At 35.5% G+C, this 26,888-nt stretch overlaps 1 protein-coding gene and 1 pseudogene across 20 annotated transcripts in view; one reads left to right on the forward strand and one right to left on the reverse strand.

The window, feature by feature from the left end:
• Window positions 1-26,888, forward strand: part of SENP7 (SUMO specific peptidase 7) — a 204,277-nt gene that overhangs the window by 143,523 nt on the left and 33,866 nt on the right. For 17 of the 20 annotated variants that reach the window (XM_045385386.2, XM_074033557.1, XM_074033559.1 and 14 more), the window contains 5 exons: window positions 5,218-5,336; window positions 8,870-9,051; window positions 10,115-10,454; window positions 11,862-12,019; window positions 14,952-15,098. In XM_045385386.2, the coding sequence (XP_045241321.2) occupies window positions 5,218-5,336; window positions 8,870-9,051; window positions 10,115-10,454; window positions 11,862-12,019; window positions 14,952-15,098 (946 nt within the window). Of the gene's footprint in view, window positions 1-5,217; window positions 5,337-5,728; window positions 5,766-8,869; window positions 9,052-10,114; window positions 10,455-11,861; window positions 12,020-14,951; window positions 15,099-26,888 lie in introns of those variants that run through there. The other 3 variants (XM_074033565.1, XM_074033564.1, XM_074033563.1) reach the window with 2 other exon arrangements.
• Window positions 22,464-23,926, reverse strand: LOC135969571 (uncharacterized; annotated as a pseudogene).

Genomic DNA, 26,888 nt, shown 5'->3' on the forward strand with positions numbered 1-26,888 from the left:
AGTTGTGATTCTCTGTATTCACCTGGCCATCTTTCTCCCATTTTGGGGGCAGCCATGCATCCTGTGACTTCACTTCTTTGTCATGTCCAGGAAGAGTTGTTGATTTTTCAGTTTTACCCGTTAGGGTAGATAACTTCCAAGCTCCTTTCATGCTGGACTGGGAACTGGAACTCCTGTGTATTGCACTTTGATGCAGTTTTGGGTTTAACTTCTCTTTTGTATTTTGATGCTCTTAGTTTATCGTTTATTAAAAGTTTACCATGTATGTGGTTGAATCCGATCATATTTTTCTCTATAATTTCTTTACTTCCATTCTCTTTTTTTTTTTTTTTTTTTTGAGACAGAGTCTTGCTCTGTCGCCCAGGCTGGAGTGCAGTGGCCGGATCTCGGCTCACTGCAAGCTCCGCCTCCCGAGTTTACGCCATTCTCCTGCCTCAGCCTCCCGAGTAGCTGGGACTACAGGCGCCCGCCACCTCGCCCGGCTAGTTTTTTTTTTTGTATTTTTTAGTAGAGACGGGGTTTCACCGTGTTAGCCAGGATGGTCTCGATCTCCTGACCTCGTGATCCGCCCGTCTCGGCCTCCCAAAGTGCTGGGATTACAGGCTTGAGCCACCACGCCCGGACTTTACTTCCATTCTCAAGAAATTCTTCTTCCACAAGGCTAATAAATAGAGTGTTTTTCTTCTGATGGCTTAAAAAAAATCTTACATCTTTTATTCATTAGCATATGATAGTTCATTTTACCTTAGAGTATTGGATGTGATTCTGAATTCTTTTTTTCTCTGTTGCTACCCAGTTATTCGTCTACAACTGAATTTGAAAGCTTTGTTTCCCAGCTTTGTTTCAAATTCTTCTGTTTTTTTCTTTTGTCAGCCATTTCTTATATACTAGTCTGTAGTACTATACTTGTTGATGTTACTCTGTAGTATGTTTTATTATGAAATTAGTAGAACCAGTTCTCCCATTCTCTTCATTTATTGTACATTTTAATACCTTTTTTGTATTTTAAAGATTGTAATAGAATATCAGTAACCTAAAAATTACCATTTTAACCATTTTTAAGTGTACGGTTCAGTGCCATTAAGTACAGTCACATATTTGTGCAGCCATCACCACCATTCTTTTCCAGGACGTTTTCCATCTTCCCAAACTGAAACTCTGTATTTATTAAACTATAACTCCCCATTTTTCCCTTCTTCTAGTCCCTGGCAGTCACCATTCTGCTCTCTGCCTGTATGAATTTGACTGTTCTAAATATGTCATCATATGAGTGGAATCTCAGTATTTGTCTTTTAGTTAGTGGTTTCTTTTTTCTTAGCATAATGTCCTCGAAGTTCATCCATATTGCTGTGCAACCATTATCACAACTTTTTCATCTCAAGCAGAAACTATGTTACCATTAAATAATAATTCCCCATTCTACCCTCTCAGAATCCCCTGGTAGCCTCTAATCTACTTTCTGTCTGTGAATTTGTCTATTTTAGTTACTTCTTTAAGTGGAATCACACAATATTTGTCCTTTTGTGTTTGGCTGAATTTACTTAGCATAGTGTGTTCAAAGTTCATGTAGCACATATCACAAGTTCATTCCTTTTTATGGCCCAATAATATTGTATGAATTCATACATTATATAATAATATTGTATGAATTATTCATACAATAATTATTATGTGAACATACCACATTTTGTTTTTCTTTTCATTTGTTGATGGACCCTAAGGTTGTTTTCACCTTTTGGCTGTTGTGAATAGTGTGCTACAGTGAACAGTGGAGTACAAGAATCTGTTCATATCCCTGCTTTCAGTTCCTTTGGGTATATACCTAGGAGTGAGATTGCTTGATAACTTTGTGATTATGTGTTTAGCTTCTTTTTTTTTTTGAGATGGAATTTCGCTCTTGTTGCCCAGGCTGGAGTGCAGTGGTGTGATCTTGGCTCACCGCAGTCTCCGTCTCCTGGGTTCAAGTGATTCTCATGCCTCAGCCTCAGTGCGCCACCACGCCCAGCTAATTTTTGTATTAGTAGTGGAGACGGGGTTTCTCCATGTTGGAAAGGCTGGTCTTGAACTCCCGACCTCAGGTGATCCGCCCGCCTCAGCCTCCCAAAGTGCTGGCATTATAGGTGTGAGCCACCGCACTTGGCCTGTGTTTAGCTTCTTATATGGTAGTTCTCTATTTAGTTTTTTGAGGAACCACCAAACCATTCCACAGTGGCTGCGCTGTTGAACATTCCCACCAACAATGTACAAAGGTTCCAGTTTTTCTGTATTTTTGCCAATGTTTGTTAATTTTTTTTAAATGAAAAAATTTTTTTTTTTTTTTAAATTACTCTGTCCTAATCTGTGTGAAATGGTATGTTGTTATTTGGGCTTGCATTTCCCTAGTGATTAGTGATATTGAACATCTTTTCATGCTAATTGGCCATTTGTATGTCTTTGGAGAAACATCTCTTCAAATACTTTCCCCATTTTTGATTGTTATTTATTTTTTGTTGTTGAACTATAGGAGGTCTTTATATATTCTCAGTATTAATCCCTTAATATGTATGTGGTTTGATTTTTTTTGTGTTGAGACAGAGCCTCATTCTGTTGCCCAGTCTGGAGTGCGTGGCATGATTGTAGTGCCACCTTGAACTCCTGGGATCAAGTGATTCTCCCCTCAGCTTCCTGAGTAGCTAAGACTACAGGGGCATACCATCATGCCTAGTTAATTATTAAATTGTGTGTGTGTGTGTGTGTGTGTGTGTGTGTGTGTGTGTGTGTGTGTAGGCGTTATGTTCTCCAGGCTGTTCTTGAACTTCTGGCCTCAAGCAATCCTCACTCAGCCTCTCAAGTAGCTGGGATTACAGGCATCAACTACTGTGCCCAGCCATAAGTTTTTAATTTTAATGAATTCAAATTTATCTTTGTTGTTGATTGTGTTTTTGTTGTTATATCCAGTAAATCACTGCCAAATCTAAAGTCATAAAGATTTCCCCTATGTATTCTTCTAAGAGTTTTATAGTTTTCTGCCTTATATTTAGGTGTTTGATCCATTTTGAGTTAATTTTTGTAGATGGTGTTAGATAACTATCCAACTTCTTCCTTTTGCATATGACTATCCTTTGTTCACAGCACCCTTTATTGAAAAGACTGTCCCTTCCCTATTGAATGGTTTCAGCATCCTTGTCAAAAATCTTTTGAGCATATATTTGAAAGTTTGTTACTGGGTTCTGTTTTCTGTTTCTATAGTCGATATGTCTTTATTCTAGTACCACACTATTTTAATACATTTTTATAATTTTAAAATATATTTGCTTAAGTATTAAAAAATTTCTTAGAATTTTGTCACACTGGAAAATATTTATTTTGAGCTTTTATTACATTTACTTGAATAATGTGAATGTTTATATTTCTTGTTCAGGAACTTAGGTGTTTCCAGTCCATTCATTTCCTTTTCTTATAAGAGGATGGAAGCTAACAGTGTTTGAACATTGCTATCCTTATGTTTAAACATATGACTTTCCACCATGTGTAGTTTAGAACCAGATTGCCATATTCTGCAAAAAACTGTTATTTGGATTGAGATTATATGACAGATGTGTTTGGCTTCACTGTATGTGCATTTGAATCATATGACATTACCTTTTGAAAATACTTATTCATTTTTATTTTTTGTTTCATGCCAACTACTTAATGCTTAGCATTTGGTCAAGAAAATCCTCTATTATAAAGTATTTTTTCTACAACCATATAACTTTTAAAGTGGTTTACATGTGAAATCTTATTTTGTTTTTCAATGTTCATTGTGCTAGAAAAACGAGGACTATTATACTGTTTGCTTCTTATATCAGGGGAAACATAAGTACCTAAGCATCTTTTTAGATCGTCTTTTAGGTCACATTCTGTTTTTGTTTATAGTGCCTGTAGTGATAATTCTTTCAGGGAGAACAAAATTTTTTTGACTTCTCTTTTGGTTTTCATTTTCAGTAAACAAAACTCTATGGGATAAATTTGCTTAGATGCCCTTATTCTTCAAGAATAATTCTTGAGAGTTAAGGAGTGGAATGATTTGACTCAGTCAGAACCTGTTTGCAAGTGAAATTGGCTCACCCTTATGATTTTGATTATTTGGCCTTTTAATTTCCAATCTGAAAATAAAGAAAATTGTACCAAAGTAAATATGAAAATGTGCAGTGTAATAGCACCTATAACCCTTTCTTTAACTATGACACTACACTGGTGATGTTCAGATACTGTAGCTTTTTTTTATTTGTAAGTCATTTTTTCCCTTCCAAATAATTCTCTCAAAACAAAGAAGCATTATGTGCTATTGGTCTTTATAGTCCTTGTTTTTAACTTACACTAGCTGCCTTAGATGTAAATAATTTATATATTTTTAAATTATGAAATACTTTAAATACGCACGTAAGTATAGAGAATGATATTCCAATACATATCACTCAGATTTAACCAATATAATTCCTATTTTTTTCAGATTTAAATTTGTTTTTAAAGAAGTATTATAGAAAGTTGAAAACTTATTATTTTATATTCCCTGATTCTAATACTCTCCCTCTTTAGAGTTCTCTACTATCCAAATAGGCTTGAATCCTTCCAGTCTAAATTTTTATATTTTGTTTCATATATATGCACTTATACATTATAGTATGTTTTGTGTTCCTGAACTTTTATTAGCAATAACATTGTGACTGTCATTCCAAAATTTGTTATTTTACCAGTACCTTAGACTTTAAATTATTTTTTGTATAGGTAAAATTTATTACCACATACTATTGAAAATTTGTTACCATACTTACTTTTGGATATATGAACCATGCTTGAAATATATTAACATTCAGCTTTGGCTTGTAATTGTTTGACTATACATAGGTTTGATTATTGAGGTACTTGTGTCCTTGGAATTTTACTTTTTAAACCTAACTTATTTAATACTGTATAGTATTACTCTTTTGCTCATTTTGCGTGTGCACAGTCCTCCAATGTTGATATCTTGTTTTTTTTTTTCCCCCAAAACACACATGGGGAATTTAAAAGTAGAAAAGGGAAGATAACTTATTTCTTAAATCTGAGTTCAATTTTTTTTTTACTACCCGGCTGTTACAGTCTGCCATGTGGGACTGTGTTTCTAATCTGTTGGATTTTTAAATACATGATAGTTGGCTTCTAAATTCATTTGGGCTTTATTAGAATTGAGTATAATACAATTCTGTTTTGCAGGGGCTCACAACGAAGTGAGACAGTAGATGACAATTCTGTGAAGCAGGCTGTGCACAATAAAGAAAAACGAAGAAAGGATGATGACATTTCTCTTTTAATGTCTGATACTCAGCCTAAAGGTTTGTGAACCTTAGTAAACTGTTGGAATTTGAATTTTGGCTTATTGTATTAATTTTTGTTATAAAGAAATTATTTTATTTTACTTTGAAAGGATATGTGAAAGTAAAGGGAGATTATTTGGCAACACAAAGAAAATTGCTAAACCTTTTATGTAGTATAGTACTCATTTCCGGATTTATTTACTGATCCCAAAAGTTAAATTTTAATATTTTTTTCTTCTTTGGGGAGACTTGGATATAGCTATGAAGTTATGTTAATTTAGCTATTTCTAAGTGTTGTTTCCATGGATATTAATGTTACTGCTAACTGGGTTTTTATTATTAGCTTATCACTGTCTGTTCGCCTACCATGAAATACATTCTCTATTCATTAGAATTTCTCTCAACTTTAGGAGGATGCCAAACAAGCCACTATTAGCAAATTTGAAGGTAAATACTTCCTAGACTTGGGCAAATTTTTTGTAGGCCTCCTTGCATATATAGGATTTATGATTTGACTTATTTTTCTTGTTTGTCTCTCTTTCAAGAATTAAAAATATTTTACTGATACTTGGAGAAAAACAATTTTACATTATTTATTTGTGAAACTAACACCTTCAGGGGTCTGTTGGATTATTGATAGCTTCAAATGTTTGTTGAGGTCTCTTGCTTGCTTGCTTGCTTTCTTGCTTTTCTCTTTTTCTTTTTCTTTTTAAGACAGGGCCTTACTCTGTCACCCAGGCTGGAGTACAGTGGCATGATCACACATGATCACAGCCCACTTCAGCCTCTGTCTCCCGGGCTCAAGTGATCTTCCCACATCAGCCTCTTGAGTAGTTGAGACTATAGTCATTCACCACCATGCCTGGCTCATTTTTTGTATTTTGCAGAGACAGGGTCTTGCCATGTTGCCCAGATGGTCTCAAACTCCTGGGCTCCAGCGATCTGCCTGCCTTGGCCTCCCAAAGTGCTGGGATTATAGGCATGAGCCACCATGCTTGGCCACTATTTTAGTTTTGAGTGGTTTCATAAGTTATTCGTAATACAAAGAAGTATTTTAACGGCACTATGCAGAAATTCATTGCACTTCATTTGGAGCACAGCTATTTAAAGATTCTTTTCAGTAGCCTTTTTAATAAAAAAAATTTTTTAAATGAAACTAGACTAATAACTTATATTTGTACAAGAAACCAGCGGAAACTCTTATAAAGGCAGTCTTTGGAGAATGTGCTGTGACTTTGTACAGACAAACTTCCAATTAGTCACTGTCAATGTATAATGAAAAGCATTTTTCTTTTAAACTGTACTTTCTTAGAAATAATTACAGTCATTTCTCTGTATCTTTGTGTTCTGCACCTGCAGATTCAACCTACCAAAGATGGAAAATATTTGAAAAAACTTCAATAATACAATAATAAAAATATGTATAACAACTATTTACATAACATTTATGTTGTATTGGATATTATAAGTAATCTAGAGATTATTTAAGCTATACAGGAGAATGTATATAGGTTATATGCAAATACTATACCTTTAGGGGCTTATGGATCCATAGATTTTGGTATCCTGGGTCCCTGGGACCAATCCCTTGAGGATACTGAGGGATGACTGTATTGATTACCAAGTAAAATATAAGTAATTGTACAAATGGGCTCATTTCAGATACTATCAAGACAAAGATTCCTACTCTACCCAGGAAAGCAGTAGTCCTCACATTGACCTGAATAAAATACTTTATGATTTATACCCAGGAGTATTACCTTAAGGTCACAGTGGCATTTTAGACATGCATCAGGGAAAAGTACATGACAAAATAAACGTTTTTTAGTTTTTCAGTATCCCTGAAGGTACCACCACTGGTAGGGAAAGTGTTTCTAATAAAATTAGCTATCAGATCTTTATTAAAGCAAAGTTTACTCTCCTACATCTGATACCAGTCATTTAAAAAAAAAAAAAACCTGTAAATGAATGGAAATTCTGAATTAAACCTTAGGTGTACCATTTTTTTCCATAGCACATTAAGTTTGCCTTGTGGAATTTGCTTTCACCAACATAATACCTTGGAAATACTTAATATTCTTTTATTTAAAGGATTTTGTCACCTTTTTAGTTTTATATGCTAGTAATATTTGCAGGTTAAATTATATATGATGCAGGTGTAATCTATTTTTACAATATTTCATTCTATATAATAAAGTTACTCATTTTTCCATGAGACAGGCTTGACCGATGTGCAAATAATAAATTCTTTAAAAGAAAATTCCTGTATAACCCAAGTTTTTCTCAAGCCCCTTTCCTGAGTCATTTTACTGTAGTATAATATTTATGTTTAGAAATTATAGTTTGATATGTTGTGTGTAGAAATTGTATTAGACCACTTTTATAGTTTACAATATTACATATAAAATTTAATGTGCTGTCCTAAATATTGTGTTGATGATTTGGAGGGAGTTTTATTTTCCTTAGGGAGTGAGTAAGGTGTTTTCTCTGGAAATTGAAAGGCTATTGACCCTCTCGGAATTTTTACCCTCAATCCCATTCCAGTGCCTTCCTTTAAGTAATGTCAAAGACAGATTATCATGAATATTAGTTATTAGGAATTGTTGAAGCTACAGTAAAAGCAAGAATAGTTCGAAGAGAAGATGTGTAGTATTGAAGAACGTTCCATGAATGGAGAAGTCAGGCCAGTCAGATGAATTGAAAATTGTGAATTAAAGGCAATTGCTTTGTGACTTGCTGTGCATAAACTTGGAGTTGGTACTTATATGACATAGATTTGGAAAGCAAAATAATTCAGGATAACTTTTAGTTAATTAGGTGGAAACTTTTGGAAGGTATTTTTGTACAGTACATGTATTTGATAACAAATAGTATTTTTAGTAATGATTGGCATGAGTTTCAAAATGATTTCTTGTTGACTTAAAAAAGGATGTACTTCTCTAGAATGATGGATTTATTGGAGATTTAAAATGACAGGGTCTTGATTATTGGTAAGTAAATTGGCAACCTTGTGAATGATCACATACTATAGCCAACTACAGAGCAAAGGTATTTTGGCTCCTTTTAAAGAGCAGCAATCAACACTCTTTCAAATTGTAGTCCCTTTCCACTAAAAATATGTATTTATGTAAATTACATTTTAAAAGACTAGTTTATAAAGTCACATTGAATTATCAAACTTTAAGACATGAATTTTCTAGATTTTAATAAGACCTCCCCTTTTTTGATAGTATAACCAAATTCATTTATAGCAAATGGAAAAACAGTTTGATGGCTTTGCTTTGGCTACAATGAAAAAGGATATTTCTTCTTTATGTATTTTTCTCACCTCACAACTATTGTATAATGAACATTTTACTTTGTGTATGCCAATTAAAATAGGGCATGCCTTTATCTTCATCCAGTGTCAGTATGAGAATTTAACAGTATATTTCTATTTTAATGAGCTTTGGAAGTAGTATAGCAATTTCGATGATGTTTCTTCGAGCTCTTCTAAAAGAGATTCTCTCTATACTTTTTTGTCCATATTTATGCTTCATTTGTTTTTTAAGACCTTAACAGTGGAAGTAGAGGTTGTGATCATCTCGAACAGGAAAGCAGAAACAAGGCTGTTAAATATTCTGATTCAAAAATGGAACCCACTCTGATTTCCAGGAAGACAAAGAGAAGGCTTAGAAATAATTTACCTGATTCCCAAAATTGTGCTTCTTTGGATAAGTCAACAGAACAGACAGTAAGTAGAGGTATTTAGATATTATAGGAAATTATTTCATGCTATGATAAAAATGAGTTGACTGTGGCCAAATAATGTTCCTCTAGCTTTCAGCTTTTATTATCAGATTTCTTTTTTTTTTTGGTTCACTGTTAGCTTTATTATTAAAAAACAATTTTAAATGTAACTTTTCTCGGTGATACAGAGTTATTGGAACACATTTCAAATATGAATGATTAAAAAAGTTAAAATTGCTCCTTTTCTTGTATCACTCTTTCCTTAGTAGTTTGTTGTACATCCTTTAGACTTTTCTTTTTCTTTATTTCAGCCAAATACAATTCATACTATCTAATCACTTGCTTTTTTTTGTTTGCTCTGTAAAATTATTATTAGATTTATTTTATCAGTAGCAATTCACTTATCAAATTCTTTAAGCTTCTGTTTATTTAGAGTTTAGGGAATTTATTGTAAGTAAAGAATTATCATATTAAATACATACATTTTGTACTTTCAAAGACTTAGTATATAAATAGCAATAAAACAGTAAGACAGCTTTTCAATTTCTTTGATCCATAAATCATTTCAGGATCTTGTAATGTTTTTGGGTTGTAATTATAAGCAGGATTTAGATTTATACAGTAGATGAGATACTGAAGGCAATGATTGATTTTCATAATTTTCAATGTTGTTATATTGTTAATTTAAAATTTTTTTTACCAAAGTAGTTTTACCAAAGTAGTCACATTGGCATTATTACTTTTGCAAAATAAAAATACGTAAATACATCTTCTCATTCTAAAGTTGACTTAGATCGTGGGAGATTGTCTGACAAAGCATTTGTAATGATGGAAATCTCCCAATTTCACCTTTTAAAAAATTATCAGGCATCCGATTGGACAGATCAAACCCCATATCTTTATACTTGGGAGACATTGGCAAGTATAATGTGGTATAATTGTTTAGTTTTCTATCCATGTAGTTACAGAAGTGATAACAATATTTTTACTTTTTTTTAGAAATTTAAAAATGGTTTAAGCAAGCCAAATTTGAAAAATACTATTTTTTTCTATGTGTTTATGTTTAGAAAAAACAAGAAGATGACTCAACAATATCCACTGAGTTTGAAAAGTCAAGTGAAAACTGTCATCAGGATCTAAAACTGCCTGAAGAAATTACAACTAAACCTACAAAAAGTGATTTTACTAAACCATCCTCACTTAACAGTCAAGAGTTGACTTTGAGTAACACCACCAAAAGTGCCTCTGCCTGTTCAACCACTGAAACTGTTGGGAACTCTAATTCCATTGATACTGTGGGGATTTCTTCCCTGGTTGAGAACGATGAGAATGAGTTGAATACAATAGAAAAGCCTATTCTAAGAGGACATAATGAAGGGAACCAATCATTGATCTCAGCTGAACCAAGTAAGTGACAGGAGGATTATAAAGTTACTTAATTTCCTCTGCTTCACTTAGTTGTTTTTTTCTTCCTCTTGAACAAATTTGGCTAAGGCCATAAGCTGTTTATGACATCATTGTGGAATATATTAACTTTAGGGAAAAAAGGCTTGGGGTTTGGAGTTTCCTTCATGAGTTTTAAAATATTGGTTTAGGTAAACTAATGGAGGACTTGAAAACAGAAGTAATTTTTTCTTAGATTCGTACACAGTAATCTCACTCAGTAGTTTTAAAATAGATTCTTTAAGGACCATCATTAATGTCATTTGGTTGATGAAGTATGCAGAATTTAAGTGCTATCTAATTATTATCATTAATTTTGATTTAATCAGCTTCTGAGTAGTTGATGCCGTCACATGGTACAAAGAAATTCCAAAGGTTTTAAAGGATCTCCAGCGAATAGTCTCCCACATCTTCCCCTAGTTATTAATTTCCCATTCCTTGAAGCAATTCATGTAACAGGACTTAAGGTACAATTTAGAGTGATGGCACAATACACTGTGAGAACTAGCATTTGTTCATAAGGCTTCCTCATGGCTTTATCCATTTTTAAACATCTTTATTCTTTAGAAGGTAAGGGTGCAGGTAACTGCTGAATAATTGCACTGATACGGAGTCATTGTCTATAACTACTGTAAATCAGATAACAAATGATAGGCCTGTTTCTAAATTGAATAAATTTAGGTGATTAAGTTTAACAGGATTATTAAAAATAAATTGCAATAATTACAAAGTTCTTTTTTTTTTGAGACAGAGTCTCGCTCTGTGAGCTAGGCTAGAGTGCAGTGGTGCGATTTCGGCTCACTGCAGCCTCCCCTTCCTGGGCTCATGTAATTCTCCTTCATCAGCCTCCTGAGTAGCTGGGATTACAGGAATGCACCACCACGCCTGGCTAATTTTTGTATTTTTGCTAGAGACAGGGTTTCACCATATTGGCCAGGCTGATCTTGAACTCCTGACCTCAGGGAATCCACCCACCTCAGCCTCCCAAAGTGCTGGGATTATAGGAGTGAGCCACTGCACCCAACCGAAAGTTCTTTTTTTGATATGTGATTGTTACACATTTGAAATACATTTTTCGGCTGGGCGCAGTGACCCATTCCTATAATCCCAGGACTTTGGGAGGCTGAGGCAGGAGGATCACCTGAGGTCAGGAGTTTGAGACCAGTCTGACAAACGTGCTGAAACCCCGCCTCTACTAAAAACACAAAAATTCGCTGGGCGTGGTGGTGGATACCTGTAATTCCAGCTACTCAGGAGGCTGAGGCAGGAGAATTGCCTGAGCCGGGGAGGCAGAGGTTGCAGTGAGCCAAGATGGGAAGACTGTGTCTCAAAAAAAAAAAGAATAAAAATACATTTTTCTTTTCCTTTTAGTTGTTGTTTCCAGTGATGAAGAAGGACCTGTTGAGCATAAAAGTTCAGAAATTCTTAAGTTACAATCTAAGCAAGACCATGAGACAACTAATGAAAATGAGAGTACTTCTGAATCAGCATTGTCAGAACTACCGTTGATTTCACGTGAATCTGTACAGGTAATTTATTTCTGTCTTCTCCCAGATTAACAGTGAAATATACACTATTGGTTAATGACTGTTACTTGTTTTATCAAGCTGAATATTGTAATGAAAATTAGAAATTTTCTTAGTTTGAATTTTGAGACAACTTTTATAGCAGTTTGAATGAAATATGTAGTTGTCTTTATTTTGAAATGAAAAGATTATACCATTTTTTTCTGGTGATTTATATTTTTTCAGTCTAAATATTCTATTACTTGAATATTTTTCTTTTTTTCTGGCTTTCATTGGACATTTCACTAACATTTTGTAGAATTAAAAACATTTTCTAGTATTTATATGTCTGGTCTTGGAGTATTATGGCTACTTGGAATTACTCCTTTTCCTCACATATTACGAAGGCAGTATGATATAGAGGAAAGAACATGGCTTTGGGGATATAGGTCAGAAACCTGTCAAATTTGGTAAGTCCTCTGCCTCTTCATTCTTATAGAAAATAGTAAATGGAAGTGTGTTAGTTTAGTATCAGTCAATTAAGTCAGTCCTTTGAAGAGAGTAGGTCTAAAATAAGGTTCAAAACATTTTTTGTCAGTATTTGTTCTTTCTTTCTTTCTTTTTGAGACAGGGTCTTTTCTGTCACCCAGGCTGGAGTGCAGTGGCATGATCATGGCTCACTGCAGCCTCAACCTCTTGGGCTCAAGCAGTCCTCTCATTCAGCTTCTCAAATAGCTGGGACCATAGGCTCGTGCCAGCATGCCTGGATAATGTTTTTAAAATATATATTGTTTTTAGAGATGAGGGTCTCCCTGTGTTGTCCAGGCTGGTCTGTTAACTACTGGGCTCAAGCAATCCTCCTACCTCCACCCCCCAAAGTGCCAGGATCACATGTGTGAGCTACTGCTCCCAGCTGGTACTCTTTCTTGTTATTAGCCTCTGATTATTCTATTTGTAAGAAAAGATCATTGACCACCAGTGCAGAATTATGGTAAACTTATCTTGTTTTGTTTTTGAATAATGTCAGAGGCTGTTATTTTGCAGAGTATGATGAAGAGTTGGCCTGATCTATGAAAACAGTTTGGTCTGATTATTGTTTCATGGGTATTTGCTTTTGTATTTGGTATTCCACGTAGAAATCACTTCAGCAGCTTTGTTCTGAAGTTTTGCAAAAATGTAACCATTTTTGCCAGATTGAGTCAATATCCTACTTGATGGTTTAGTTGCATGTATAATTAAAAGTGTCATTGTTGATAATGAATTTAAACTTATAGAAGAATTAGGCCTTGGCAGGGTATAAATTGACAATGCAGTATGAAATGATCATATTATAAGAAAATAACATATCTTTTAGAATTTACTAAATTCATAATCACAACCAAGCAGCCAATACTGTGGAGATCTACCATAAGGCAGAATGCCACATTTCTGTGCTCTCTCTTGTTCCAGTTTTAAATGAATGATGAGAAGTATGGATTGGTCATTTTTAGGAGCCACCTAGTTTTTACCAAATGTGAAGCCCAGTGAGAAATTATTTCTATACCAACTTCTCATTTGATCACTAAAAAAGCCCACAGTTATTTGTCTGACTGTTGTTGGAGCTACCTGATTTGATTTGATTGATTTGATTCCCTTTTTTACTTAGGGAATAAGAAGATATTAATAGTATACTAAGCAATAAAACATGAGAATGACAAAGAAATTCAATTAAGCAGGTAAATGGCATTATGAGCTGGGTTTAAAATAATGAGTATGATATGTTTTAGACAAGGATTAGTCACCATTGCTAGAGGTAAGAGGGGAGTGAGTACATGTTCATAGTAATTGCTTTGGTAGTAATCTGTTTGGTCATGTGTGGTGTTAGGCATAATGTGCAGAGGTTCGGCACATTTGAAAAAGTTGAAAAAGTCATCTGAAAGTAGTATAAAATTCAGAAGAAACAGTGGGGAAGAGTTGCTGCTGATATTGCTTGGTTTTCTGTTATAATTTAAAAGCAAAGTTATATGGTCACTTGAGTGGAAGTGATATGATTTTTGAGATTTTAGGCAAGTATAAGCCATTTGTGATTGGTTGTCTTCAAACATAGAGTAGATAGATTTGATATAATGGATGGTTCTTAGGCACTTACACTCCTTCGTGGCGTATTGAAAGTGCAGTAGCACACAGGCGTAAAGATGGGAACAATAGACATTGGAGACTCCAAAAATTGGGGGGGGGGGGATGAGGAGAGCCAGGGCCATAAAACTTCCTGTTGGGTATTATCTGGGTGATAGGTTCAATAGAAGCCCAACCCTCAGCATCATGCAATATTATCCTTGTAACAAATCTGCACATGTACCCCCTGAATCTAACATAAAAAATCTTTAAAGTACAGTAGCAAGAACATTATTTTGGTTAATGGAAACAGTTTTTATGGTTGAAGTAACACTGGACCTGGAGAGAGAAACCTGCATTTGAATCTTTGTTTTGCTTCTTACAAATCGCATGATTTTGGGCAGGTCGCTTAACCAATCTAAACATCTGTTAACTTTATTTATGAAATGGAAAACTGAAAAACCTGCCTATAGGGTGGTTGTGGGGATTAAAAGAGATCATATATTCAAAAACTCATTTTAAACAAAAGTACAATATATGTTTAAAACTTGCTTCTGTCAAGTTAAAAATGAATAAAACCTATTAGAGACTATTGAATGTGAAACCATGGCTTTTGATACAGAGGAGTATATATTTCTGGAATTAATTTTGCATTCAGCTATTTAGTGTAATTTTCTCAAAGGTAAGTCGTATTTTTTCAGAAAAAAAAATCTAGATAACTATTTCTTCACAGTAAGAGCAGTATAAAATTCTTCAAAAATTTACTAATAGTAATTTAAAGAAGAATTTGATGGTGAAAGTCGTTTTCAGTATTTATATAATACTTAGAGTTATATGCATTTTATGATTTATTCCTTGTTAGATGTCATCTGAATTATGCCCATATAATCCTGTCATGGAAAACATTTCCAGTATTATGCCTAGTAATGAGATGGATCTACAACTGGATTTTATATTTACTTCTGTTTATATTGGTAAAATTAAAGGAGCTTCTAAAGGTTGTGTTACAGTAAGTATATTTTCTTTAATTTTCTTCTAGTTTTGGATCTTGGACAAGGCATTTTAATTTTTTCCTTTTTTTTTTTTCTTAGGACAAATAAGAATAAAGATTTATTTTATATGAGACACTATGGATATGTTGAAAGTCATTATACCTAATTTGAAATGTGTCTTTAATTCTCCCCTCCTAACATCCCACCTAGTCTGACTACTCTAATGAAAATCATGTATGGAAAAAATCACATTTATTGATAATCTTTGGTTTCTAAAAGTTATCTGATGGTAAAGTGAAATTTTTTTCCAGGTATAGTTTGGAACATAAAGAAGAAATCTCATTTTGCCTGTTTAATCGGTTGTAAAATGACTTCTCCAAATTTCTAAATTAAGGATGTCCAGGAACTAATGCTACTCTGTTTTTCTAATTAAAAAAAAAAATACTCCTCCTCACCTACCGTATATGAAAGTGAGACTGGATTCTACTTGGTTCTTTCTCTATTTTTTTTTTTTTTTGTCGGGGGTACAGAGTCTCATTCTTTTTCGCGGGCGGTGGCGCACTCCACTGATCTTGGCTCACTGCAACCTCCACCTTCTGGATTCAAGCGATTCTTGTGCCTCAGCCTCCCGAGTAGCCAGGACTACAGGTGCGTGTCACCACACCTGGCTGATTTTTATATTTTTTGGTAAAGACGGAGCTTCACCATGTTTGCCAAGCCGGTCTTGAACTCTTGGTCTCAAGTGATCCGCCCACCTCAGCCTCCCAAAGTGCTGGGATTACAGGCATGAGCCACTGTGCCCAGCCAGTTCTCTATATTTTCTTACCTTTTCTACCTTTTAAAATCCTAATCATCTTTTAAAGCTTCTCTGATATACTGACTCTTCCAGGAAACTTTCCCTGATCCCTCCTTTTCAGACAGAATTAACTTCGCCCTTTGCTATACACTTGTAACACTTGATTTGTACTTCTAAGATTTATTCTGTGTGTTTTATAATTACTTATATTCTTGTATAAACTTCTCCATTAACCTTTTAAGCTTCTTATGGTGAAGAGCCACAGTTTTAGTTCCTTTTATACCTTCCATATATCTACTTAAATGTTTGTCGAAATGACTGTGTCAGATTTAGTAACTCAGGCATTTTTTATAGCAGTTTCATTAATATTTCACTGTGTTAGGGATAGGGCAGAGAATATAAAAATGCTAAGATATGGTTTCTGCTTTCAGAGAACTTTTAATCCAATGGAAGCGACAGACACATATTTACTTTATATTATGGTAAAATGTAAAACAGAAGTATGTACAAGAAGGGTGCATATGGCAATGGATATCTATCAGTGTCTGGAGAAATCAGGAAAGGCTTCACAGAGAAAACAGCAAATTAATAAGACATGAAGTACCTGTTGTTTACTTGGTAGCCATGCAGACAAAGACCTAATCCTAAATTCTGGAAACTGCAAATAATAGTAGTTTGTGATGTAGTCAACATTGCTTTGAAAGCTCAAGAATGAATTGATTTAAAATTAATATTTTTTTGGCCACTGGTTTTTACTGATTTGGGCATGTCTGGGGTGATTTTGCAATTCTTTTTCTTTAAGGAATGTTATTCATTTTTCAGGATTTTCTCCCCTATTTTACTTTATTATTTTAATTCAGGCTTACCCAGTTATTTCTGTTGAATTCTTTGTAATGGCAAAAAGTTGGATAATCTAAATATGTGAGAGTAATTAGCCAGTGGGGAGGAAAATCCAATACAAGTATTCAACAGTGGACTTTCTATTAATTAATGTATTAATTATTATTACACAGTCAGGTGGGCATGTTACGCTCAAAAACCAAGATCAAGCAAAAAACCACAAACAGATTAGTCAAGGAACAATATTACAAACACATATAATCTTGCCTATTTAGAGACAGCTGCCACTCACTGTATAGTATATATCATTGCATATTTTTCATGCATATATAGATACATTAAAACAAAGGGATATTACATAATATGTACTATTTTGTCACTTACCATAATTTCATTAATTTAATTCTTCCACTTATTTTGGGATATTTGGGTTGTCTTTAAAAATTTTTAATTGTTGGTCATTTCAAATTGTCCCAATGTTTTACTATTACAAATAGTAGGGGACTGCAAATATTCAAGAAGTGTTGTAAAGTGGTCCTAAAAATTAATTGTCAGAAGTCCTGGCCAGGGCCATCAGGCAAGAGAAAGAAATAAAGTATGTTCAAATTGGAGGAGAGGACATAACAATATTAACCTTAAATGTAAATGGACTAAATGCTCCAATTAAAAGACACAGACTGGCAAACTGGATAAAGAGTCAAGACCCATCAGTCTGCTGTATTCAGGAGACCCATCTCACACGCAGAGACATACATAGGCTCAAAATAAAGGGATGGAGGAAGATTTACCAAGCAAATGGAGAACAAAAAAAAGCAGGGGTTGCAATACTAGTCTCTGATAAAACAGACTTTAAACCATCAAAGATCAAAAGAGACAAAGAAGGCCATTACATAATGGTAAAGGGATCAATTCAACAGGAAGAGCTAACTATCCTAAATATATATGCACCCAATACAGGAGCACCCAGATTCATAAAGCAAGTCCTTAGAGACTTACAAAGAGACTTAGACTCCCATACAATAATAATGGGAGACTTCAACACTCCACTGTCAACATTAGACAGATCAACGAGACAGAAAGTTAACAAGGATATCCAGGAATTGAACTCATCTCTGCAGCAAGCAGACCTAATAGACATCTATAGAACTCTCCACCCCAAATCAACAGAATATACATTCTTCTCAGCACCACATCATACTTACTCCAAAATTGACCACGTAATTGGAAGTAAAGCACTCCTCAGCAAATGTACAAGAACAGAAATTATAACAAACTGTCTCTCAGACCACAGTGCAATCAAACTAGAACTCAGGACTAAGAAACTCAATCAAAACCGCTCAACTACATGGAAACTGAACAACCTGCTCCTGAATGACTACTGGGTACATAACGAAATGAAGGCAGAAATAAAGATGTTCTTTGAAACCAATGAGAACAAAGATACAACATACCAGAATCTCTGGGACACATTTAAAGCAGTGTGTAGAGGGAAATTTATAGCACTAAATGCCCACAAGAGAAAGCAGGAAAGATCTAAAATTGACACTCTAACATCGCAATTAAAAGAACTAGAGAAGCAAGAGCAAACACATTCGAAAGCTAGCAGAAGGCAAGAAATAACTAAGATCAGAGCAGAACTGAAGGAGATAGAAACACAAAAAACCCTCCAAAAAATTAATGAATCCAGGAGTTGGTTTTTTGAAAAGATCAACAAAATTGACAGACCACTAGCCAGACTAATAAAGAAGAAAAGAGAGAAGAATCAAATCGACGCAATTAAAAATGATCAAGGGGATATCACCACCGACCCCACAGAAATACAAACTACCATCAGAGAATACTATAAACACCTCTACGCAAATAAACTGGAAAATCTAGAAGAAATGGATAATTTCCTGGACACTTACACTCTTCCAAGACTAAACCAGGAAGAAGTTGAATCCCTGAATAGACCAATAGCAGGCTCTGAAATTGAGGCAACAATTAATAGCCTACCAACCAAAAAAAGTCCAGGACCAGATGGATTCACAGCTGAATTCTACCAGAGGTACAAAGAGGAGTTGGTACCATTCCTTCTGAAACTATTCCAATCAATAGAAAAAGAGGGAATCCTCCCTAACTCATTTTATGAGGCCAACATCATCCTGATACCAAAGCCTGGCAGAGACACAACAAAAAAAGAGAATTTTAGACCAATATCCCTGATGAACATCGATGCAAAAATCCTCAATAAAATACTGGCAAACCGGATTCAGCAACACATCAAAAAGCTTATCCACCATGATCAAGTGGGCTTCATCCCTGGGATGCAAGGCTGGTTCAACATTCGCAAATCAATAAACATAATCCAGCATATAAACAGAACCAAAGACAAGAACCACATGATTATCTCAATTGATGCAGAAAAGGCTTTTGACAAAATTCAACAGCCCTTCATGCTAAAAACGCTCAATAAATTCGGTATTGATGGAACGTACCTCAAAATAATAAGAGCTATTTATGACAAACCCACAGCCAATATCATACTGAACGGGCAAAAACTGGAAAAATTCCCTTTGAAAACTGGCACAAGACAGGGATGCCCTCTCTCACCACTCCTATTCAACATAGTGTTGGAAGTTCTGGCTAGGGCAATCAGGCAAGAGAAAGAAATAAAGGGTATTCAGTTAGGAAAAGAAGAAGTCAAATTGTCCCTGTTTGCAGATGACATGATTGTATATTTAGAAAACCCCATTGTCTCAGCCCAAAATCTCCTTAAGCTGATAAGCAACTTCAGCAAAGTCTCAGGATACAAAATTAATGTGCAAAAATCACAAGCATTCTTATACACCAGTAACAGACAAACAGAGAGCCAAATCAGGAATGAACTTCCATTCACAATTGCTTCAAAGAGAATCAAATACCTAGGAATCCAACTGACAAGGGATGTAAAGGACCTCTTCAAGGAGAACTACAAACCACTGCTCAGTGAAATCAAAGAGGACACAAACAAATGGAAGAACATACCATGCTCATGGATAGGAAGAATCAATATTGTGAAAATGGCCATACTGCCCAAGGTAATTTATAGATTCAATGCCATCCCCATCAAGCTACCAATGAGTTTCTTCACAGAATTGGAAAAAACTGCTTTAAAGTTCATATGGAACCAAAAAAGAGCCCGCATCTCCAAGACAATCCTAAGCCAAAAGAACAAAGCTGGAGGCATCACGCTACCTGACTTCAAACTATACTACAAGGCTACAGTAACCAAAACAGCATGGTACTGGTACCAAAACAGAGATATAGACCAATGGAACAGAACAGAGTCCTCAGAAATAATACCACACATCTACAGCCATTTGATCTTTGACAAACCTGAGAGAAACAAGAAATGGGGAAAGGATTCCCTATTTAATAAATGGTGCTGGGAAAATTGGCTAGCCATAAGTAGAAAGCTGAAACTGGATCCTTTCCTTACTCCTTATACGAAAATTAATTCAAGATGGATTAGAGACTTAAATGTTAGACCTAATACCATAAAAATCCTAGAGGAAAACCTAGGTAGTACCATTCAGGACATAGGCATGGGCAAAGATTTCATGTCTAAAACACCAAAAGCAACAGCAGCAAAAGCCAAAATTGACAAATGGGATCTCATTAAACTAAAGAGCTTCTGCACAGCAAAAGACACTACCATCAGAGTGAACAGGCAACCTACAGAATGGGAGAAAATTTTTGCAATCTACTCATCTGACAAAGGGCTAATATCCAGAACCTACAAAGAACTCAAACAAATTTACAAGAAAAAAACAAACAACCCCATCAAAAAGTGGGCAAAGGACATGAACAGACATTTCTCAAAAGAAGACATTCATACAGCCAACAGACACATGAAAAAATGCTCATCATCACTGGCCATCAGAGAAATGCAAATCAAAACCACCATGAGATACCATCTCACACCAGTTAGAATGGCAATCATTAAAAAGTCAGGAAACAACAGGTGCTGGAGAGGATGTGGAGAAATAGGAACACTTTTACACTGTTGGTGGGATTGTAAACTAGTTCAACCATTATGGAAAACAGTATGGCGATTCCTCAAGGATCTAGAACTAGATGTACCATATGACCCAGCCATCCCATTACTGGGTATATACCCAAAGGATTACAAATTATGCTGCTATAAAGACACATGCACACGTATGTTTATTGCAGCACTATTCACAATAGCAAAGACTTGGAATCAACCCAAATGTCCATCAGTGACAGATTGGATTAAGAAAATGTGGCACATATACACCATGGAATACTATGCAGCCATAAAAAAGGATGAGTTTGAGTCCTTTGTAGGGACTTGGATGCAGCTGGAATCCATCATTCTTAGCAAACTATCACAAGAACAGAAAACCAAACACCGCATGTTCTCACTCATAGGTGGGAACTGAACAATGAGATCACTCGGACTCAGGAAGGGGAACATCACACACCGGGGCCTATCATGGGGAGGGGGGAGGGGGGAGGGATTGCATTGGGAGTTATACCTGATGTAAATGACGAGTTGATGGGTGCAGCACACCAACATGGCACAAGTATACATATGTAACAAACCTGCACGTTATGCACATGTACCCTACAACTTAAAGTATAATAATAATAAATAAATTAAAAAAAAAAAAAAATTGGAGGAGAGGAAGTCAAACTATCCCTGTTTGCAGATGAGAATGATTCTATGTCTGGATTATATATATATATATATATATATATATATATATATATATATATATATTCTAGACAATAGGATCTCTGCCCAAAAGCTCCTTCAGCTGATAAACAACTTCAGCAAAGTTTCAGGACACAAAATCAATGTACAAAAATCACTAGCATTAATGACTTTTCCATATTCTTTATGTTTGTACAACTTTTCCCAAGGGTAATAGCTTTCCTGTGAAATAAGGTGTAAGCACTGATTAAAAGTTTTGCCACATTCTTCACACTTGTAGGAGTTTTACCAGTATGAATTATCTTACCTACAATCTACAATCAAGTGTGGCAACCATATAAAGGCTTTGTCACATTTTGTACATTTCTAGGGTTTCACACTAGTATAATTTTTTTTTTTTTAATGTATTGACAAGTTGGAGGTGTTGGTAAAAGCACCGTCACATCTTTCAGGTTTGTAGGGTTCCTCTTCAGCATATATTATCACCATGTCTCTTAAGAATTGAGAACTTATGACTAGGCATGGTGGCTCATGCCTGTGATCCCAGCACTTTAGGAGACTGAGGCGAGTAGATCATCTGAGGTCAGGAGTTCAAGACTAGCATGGCCAAGAAGGTGAAACCCCATCTCTCCTAAAAACACAAAAATTAGCCAGGTGTGGTGGTGGGCACCTGCAATCCCAGCTACTCGGAAGGCCGAGGCAGGAGAATGGCTTGAACCCAGGAGGCGGAGGTTGCAGTGAGCCGAAATCACACCATTGCACTCCAGCCTGGGTGATAAGAGCAAAACTCTGTCTCAAAAAAAAAAAAAAAAAAAGAATTGAGAACTTCTTGTAGGCTTTGCCATGTTCTTTACACTTGTAGAGTTTCTGTCCAGTATGAATTATGTGTAATAAGGGTTGAGAACTTCTTTAAAAAGCTTTGTCACATTCTTTATATTTGTAGGGTTTATGTTCCATATAAATTCTCATATTTAGTGAGAGTTGAGGGCTGGTTAAAGGTTTTCCCACCTTCATCACATTTATAGAGTTTCTCTCCAGTGTAAATTATCTTATGCTTATTAAGCGTTGAGGAACATTTAAAAGATTTGCCACATTATTTACTATGTAGGGTTCCTGTCCAATATGAATTCTTTTATGTTTATTAAGGGCTGAGGACCGGTTAAAAGCTTTGCCACATTCTTCACATTTGTAAGGTTTCTCTCCAGGATGAGTTCTCTTACATTTACTGAGGCTTGACTAAACCAGGTGAAAGTTTTGCCACATTGATCACATTTGTAGGGCATATCTCCAGTATGAATTATCTTATGTATAGTAGGGTTTGAGGAACAGTTAAAAACTTTGCCACATTCTTCGCATTTGTAGGGTTTCTCTCCAGTATGAATTATATCATGTTAAATAAGGATTGAGGATGAAATGAAGGCTTTGCCACATTTATCATACTTGTATAGTTTCTTTCCAGTATGAATTTTCTTATGTGAACAAAGGGTTGAGGGGTGGTTAAAAGCTTTGCCACATTCTCTACATGTGTCGGGTTTCTCTCCAGTATGAATTACCATTTTTTTTTTTTTTTTTTTTTTGAGACGGAGTCTTGCTCTGTTGCCCAGGCTGGAGTGCAGTGGTACGGTCTCGGCTCACTGCAAGCTCCGCCTCCCGGGTTCACGCCATTCTCCTGCCTCAGCTGCCTGAGTAGCTGGGACTACAGGCGCCCGACACCATGCCTAGCTGATTTTTTTTATGTTTAGTAGAGACGGGGTTTCACCATGTTAGCCAGGATGGCCTCGATCTCCTGACCTCGTGATCCACCTGCTTCAGCCTCCCAAAGTGCTGGGATTACAGGCATGAGCCACCGCACCCGGCCTCCAGTATGAATTATCTTACATGTAGTAAGGTTAGAGGGCAGCTTAAAGGCTTTGCCAGATTCTTCACATCTGTAACGTTTCTCTCCAGTATGAATTTTCTTATGTGTAGTAAGGGTTGAGGACTGGTTAAAAGCTTTGCCACATTCTTTACATTTAAAAGTCCCCCCCCCCCCAGTGTGTCTTGTCTTATATCTGTTTGAATTTGAAAATTTATGAAAGACTTTCACATACTTATCACATTGAAATACTTTTCTCTAGGTAGTTGTCAAACATTGGTTAAGTCCATTATAACCGCTTTTGTGCACCTTATGTAAACTCATCCACACTTTTACAGCCTTTTTTTAACTGCAAATTGTCATGTCCACATTTTTCATATCTTCTCAGTATCACTTTTTGGAAAGAATCTTTTATGCTCTTCTCTGGCCAAAGGTCTTGGACAAAATGAGAACATGTAACTGGGGGTTTGACAATCGTCTTATGTCTCTTCGTAGTCAAAGGTTTTTTCCTTTGCTCCAGACAGGTGATCAGGTCTGGCTTAGAGACAACAATACCAAGGAAGAACAGGTTTCTGTAGTTCTCTAACATCACATCCCTATATAAATTCCACTGTGCAGTGTCCAGGCTATGCCACTTCTCGAGGTGGCTCATGCCTGTAATCCCAGCACTTTGGGAGGCCAAGGTGGGTGGATCACCTGAGGTCAGGAGTTCGAGACCCGCCTGGCCAACATGGTGAAACCTTGTCTCTACTGAGAATGCAAGCATTGACTGGGCGTGGTGGGGCATGCCTGTTGTCCCAGCTACTCGGGAGGCTGAGGCAGGAGAATCACTTGAACCCAGGAGGCGGATGTTGCAGTGAGTCGAGATCGCACCGTTGCACTCCAGCCTGGGCGACAGAGCAAAACTCCGTCTCAAAAAAAGAAACAAAAAGAAGATTCATAGTTAATAAAAGCATTAAAAGTGCAATTACTGTCAAAAATTCTTTCAGAAAATATAAGCCTTTAAAGTGAAGAAGAGTATTTATTCTGAAGACAACCATTACAAATATAAAGGGGGTTGTGGGTTGTAGTACCTTTACTTGTATCACAGATCTTATTGCACACATTTTGTACTAGAGGAAAACCCTAAAGCAGTTGCTCAAGCTTTGTTCAACATCAGGGAATTTATATTGGAGAAGAGTCCTGCAAATGTAATGAATTTGGAAACACTTTTTTTTTTTTTCCAAAAATTACAGCTTAGAAAACACCAGAGAGTTTATACTAAAAAATATTTTTGCAGATGCAATAAATATGAAAAAATATTTAATTCAAAATTGATTCTATGTAAATATCAAAGAATTTAAAGTAGAATAAGGTACTGACACTTCACACATTACACTAAATCAGAGTGTTGAGTATAAAAACTACCTACAACTAAAGTTGTTAGATAAATTATTTGTATATAACTTTAAAGGGAGTAGATTTTTTGAAGCATTGTAATTACATTGAAAGTATACTTGTTTCCTTGAAAAAATTTTTTTGAAAAGTGAGTAATGATGTAATACAGCTTTCAAATTACTTTATGCTGTTATTTTATTCCTATTGTATTCACATGTGAAAGCATGTGATCAATTGTTGCTGCATTAGAGATATTAGAGATTCTTTTTTGTTGGGCATTATTTATGACCTGTTCTATGAAAAAATAAGGACATTAAAATGTAAGATGCATGATGAAAATGTAAGTGGAGAGGCTCTTTGTAGTTAACTTATGTTAAGTATTGTATAAGGTAGGTGTTCAGAGTAATACTTCTCAACGTTATAGTGAGAGGAATAAATGATTAATTATAGTTAAAAGTATATTCAAATAAATTAATATATTATTTTACTAATTGTACTTTTATGTAATAAAATTCAGTACATTAAAAAAAAATCACTAGCACTCCTATACACCAACAGCAACAAAGCCAAAAGCCAAATCAGGAACACAATCCCATTCACAGTTGCCACAAAATGAATAAAATACCTATGAATACAGCTAACCAGGGAGGTGAGAGAGCTCTACAATGAGAACTGCAAAACACTGCTCAGAGAAATCAGATGACACAAGCAAATGGAGAAACATTCTGTGTTCATGGATAGGAAAAATCAATATAATTGAAATGACCATCCTGCCCAAAGCAGTTTATAGATTCAGTGCTATTCCTATCAAATTATCAATGACATTCTTCATAGAAATATGAAAAACTATTTTAAAATTCATATGGAACCAAAAAAAGAAGCCTGATTGCCAAGGGAATCCTAAGCAAAAGGAACAAAGCTGGAGACATCATGTTACCCAACTTCAAACTATGCTATAGGGCTACAGTAACCAAAACAGTATGGTACTGGTACAAAAACAGACACATAGGTCGATGGAACAGAATATAGAGCCTGGAAATAAAGCTGCATACCTATGACCATCTGATCTTTGGCAAAGCAGACAAAAACAAGCAATGGGGAAAGCACTCACTGTTCAACAAATGGTGCTAAGATAACTGGCTAGCCATATGCAAAAGACTGAAGCTGGGCCCCTTCCTTATACCATACACAAAAATCAGCTCAAGATGGATTAGAGACTTAAATGTAAAACCCAAAACTATAAAAACCCTGGAAGACAACCTAGGCAATATCATTCTCAGTATAGGCACAGGCAAATATTTCATGAGGAGGATGTCAAAATCACAACAAAACCAAAAATTGACAAATGGAATCTAGTTAAACTAAAGAACTTCTACACAGCAAAAGAGACTATCATGGCACATGTATACATATGTAACAAACCTGCACATTGTGCACATGTACCCTAAAACTTAAAGTATAATAAAAAAATGAAAAAAAGGAGAAACTATCAACAGAGTAAACAGACAACCTACAGAATGGGAGGAAATATTTGCGAAGTAGGCATCTGACAAAGGTCTAATATCTAGCATCTATAAGGAAATTAAATTTGCAGTAAAAAAACAAACAACCCTATGAAAAAGTGGATAAGGGATGTGAGCAGACACTTTTCCAAAGATATACATGTGGCCAAGAAACAGATGAAAAAAAGCTCAGTATCACTGATCATTAGAGAAATCCGAATCAAAACCACAGTGAAATACCATCTCATACCAGTCAGAATGGCTATTGTTAAAAAGTCAATAACAGATGATGGTGAGGTTGCAGAGAAAAGGGAGGACTTACACGTTGTTGGTGGGGGTGCAAATTAGTTCAATCATTGTGGACTGTAATGTGGCGATTCCTCAAAGAGCTAAAAACAGAATTGCCATTCAACCCAGCAATCCCATTACTGGTATTATGCCCAGACAAATATAAGTCATTCTACCATAAAGACATATGCATGTGAATTGCAGCACTATTCATAATAGGAAACACATGGAATCAACCTAAGTGCCCATCAATGACAGATTGGATAAAGAAAATGTAGTGCATATATGCAGCTAAAAAAAGAATAAGATCATGTCTTTTCCAGGAATGTGGATAGAGCTGGAGGCCGTTATCCTTAGCAAACTAACATAGGAACAGACAACCAAATACCGCATATTCTCAGTTATAAGTGGGAGCTAAATGATGAAAACTCATGGAGACAAAGAAGA

Source organism: Macaca fascicularis, chromosome 2, assembly GCF_037993035.2.
Source record: "Macaca fascicularis isolate 582-1 chromosome 2, T2T-MFA8v1.1".
Taxonomy (NCBI): domain Eukaryota; kingdom Metazoa; phylum Chordata; class Mammalia; order Primates; family Cercopithecidae; genus Macaca; species Macaca fascicularis.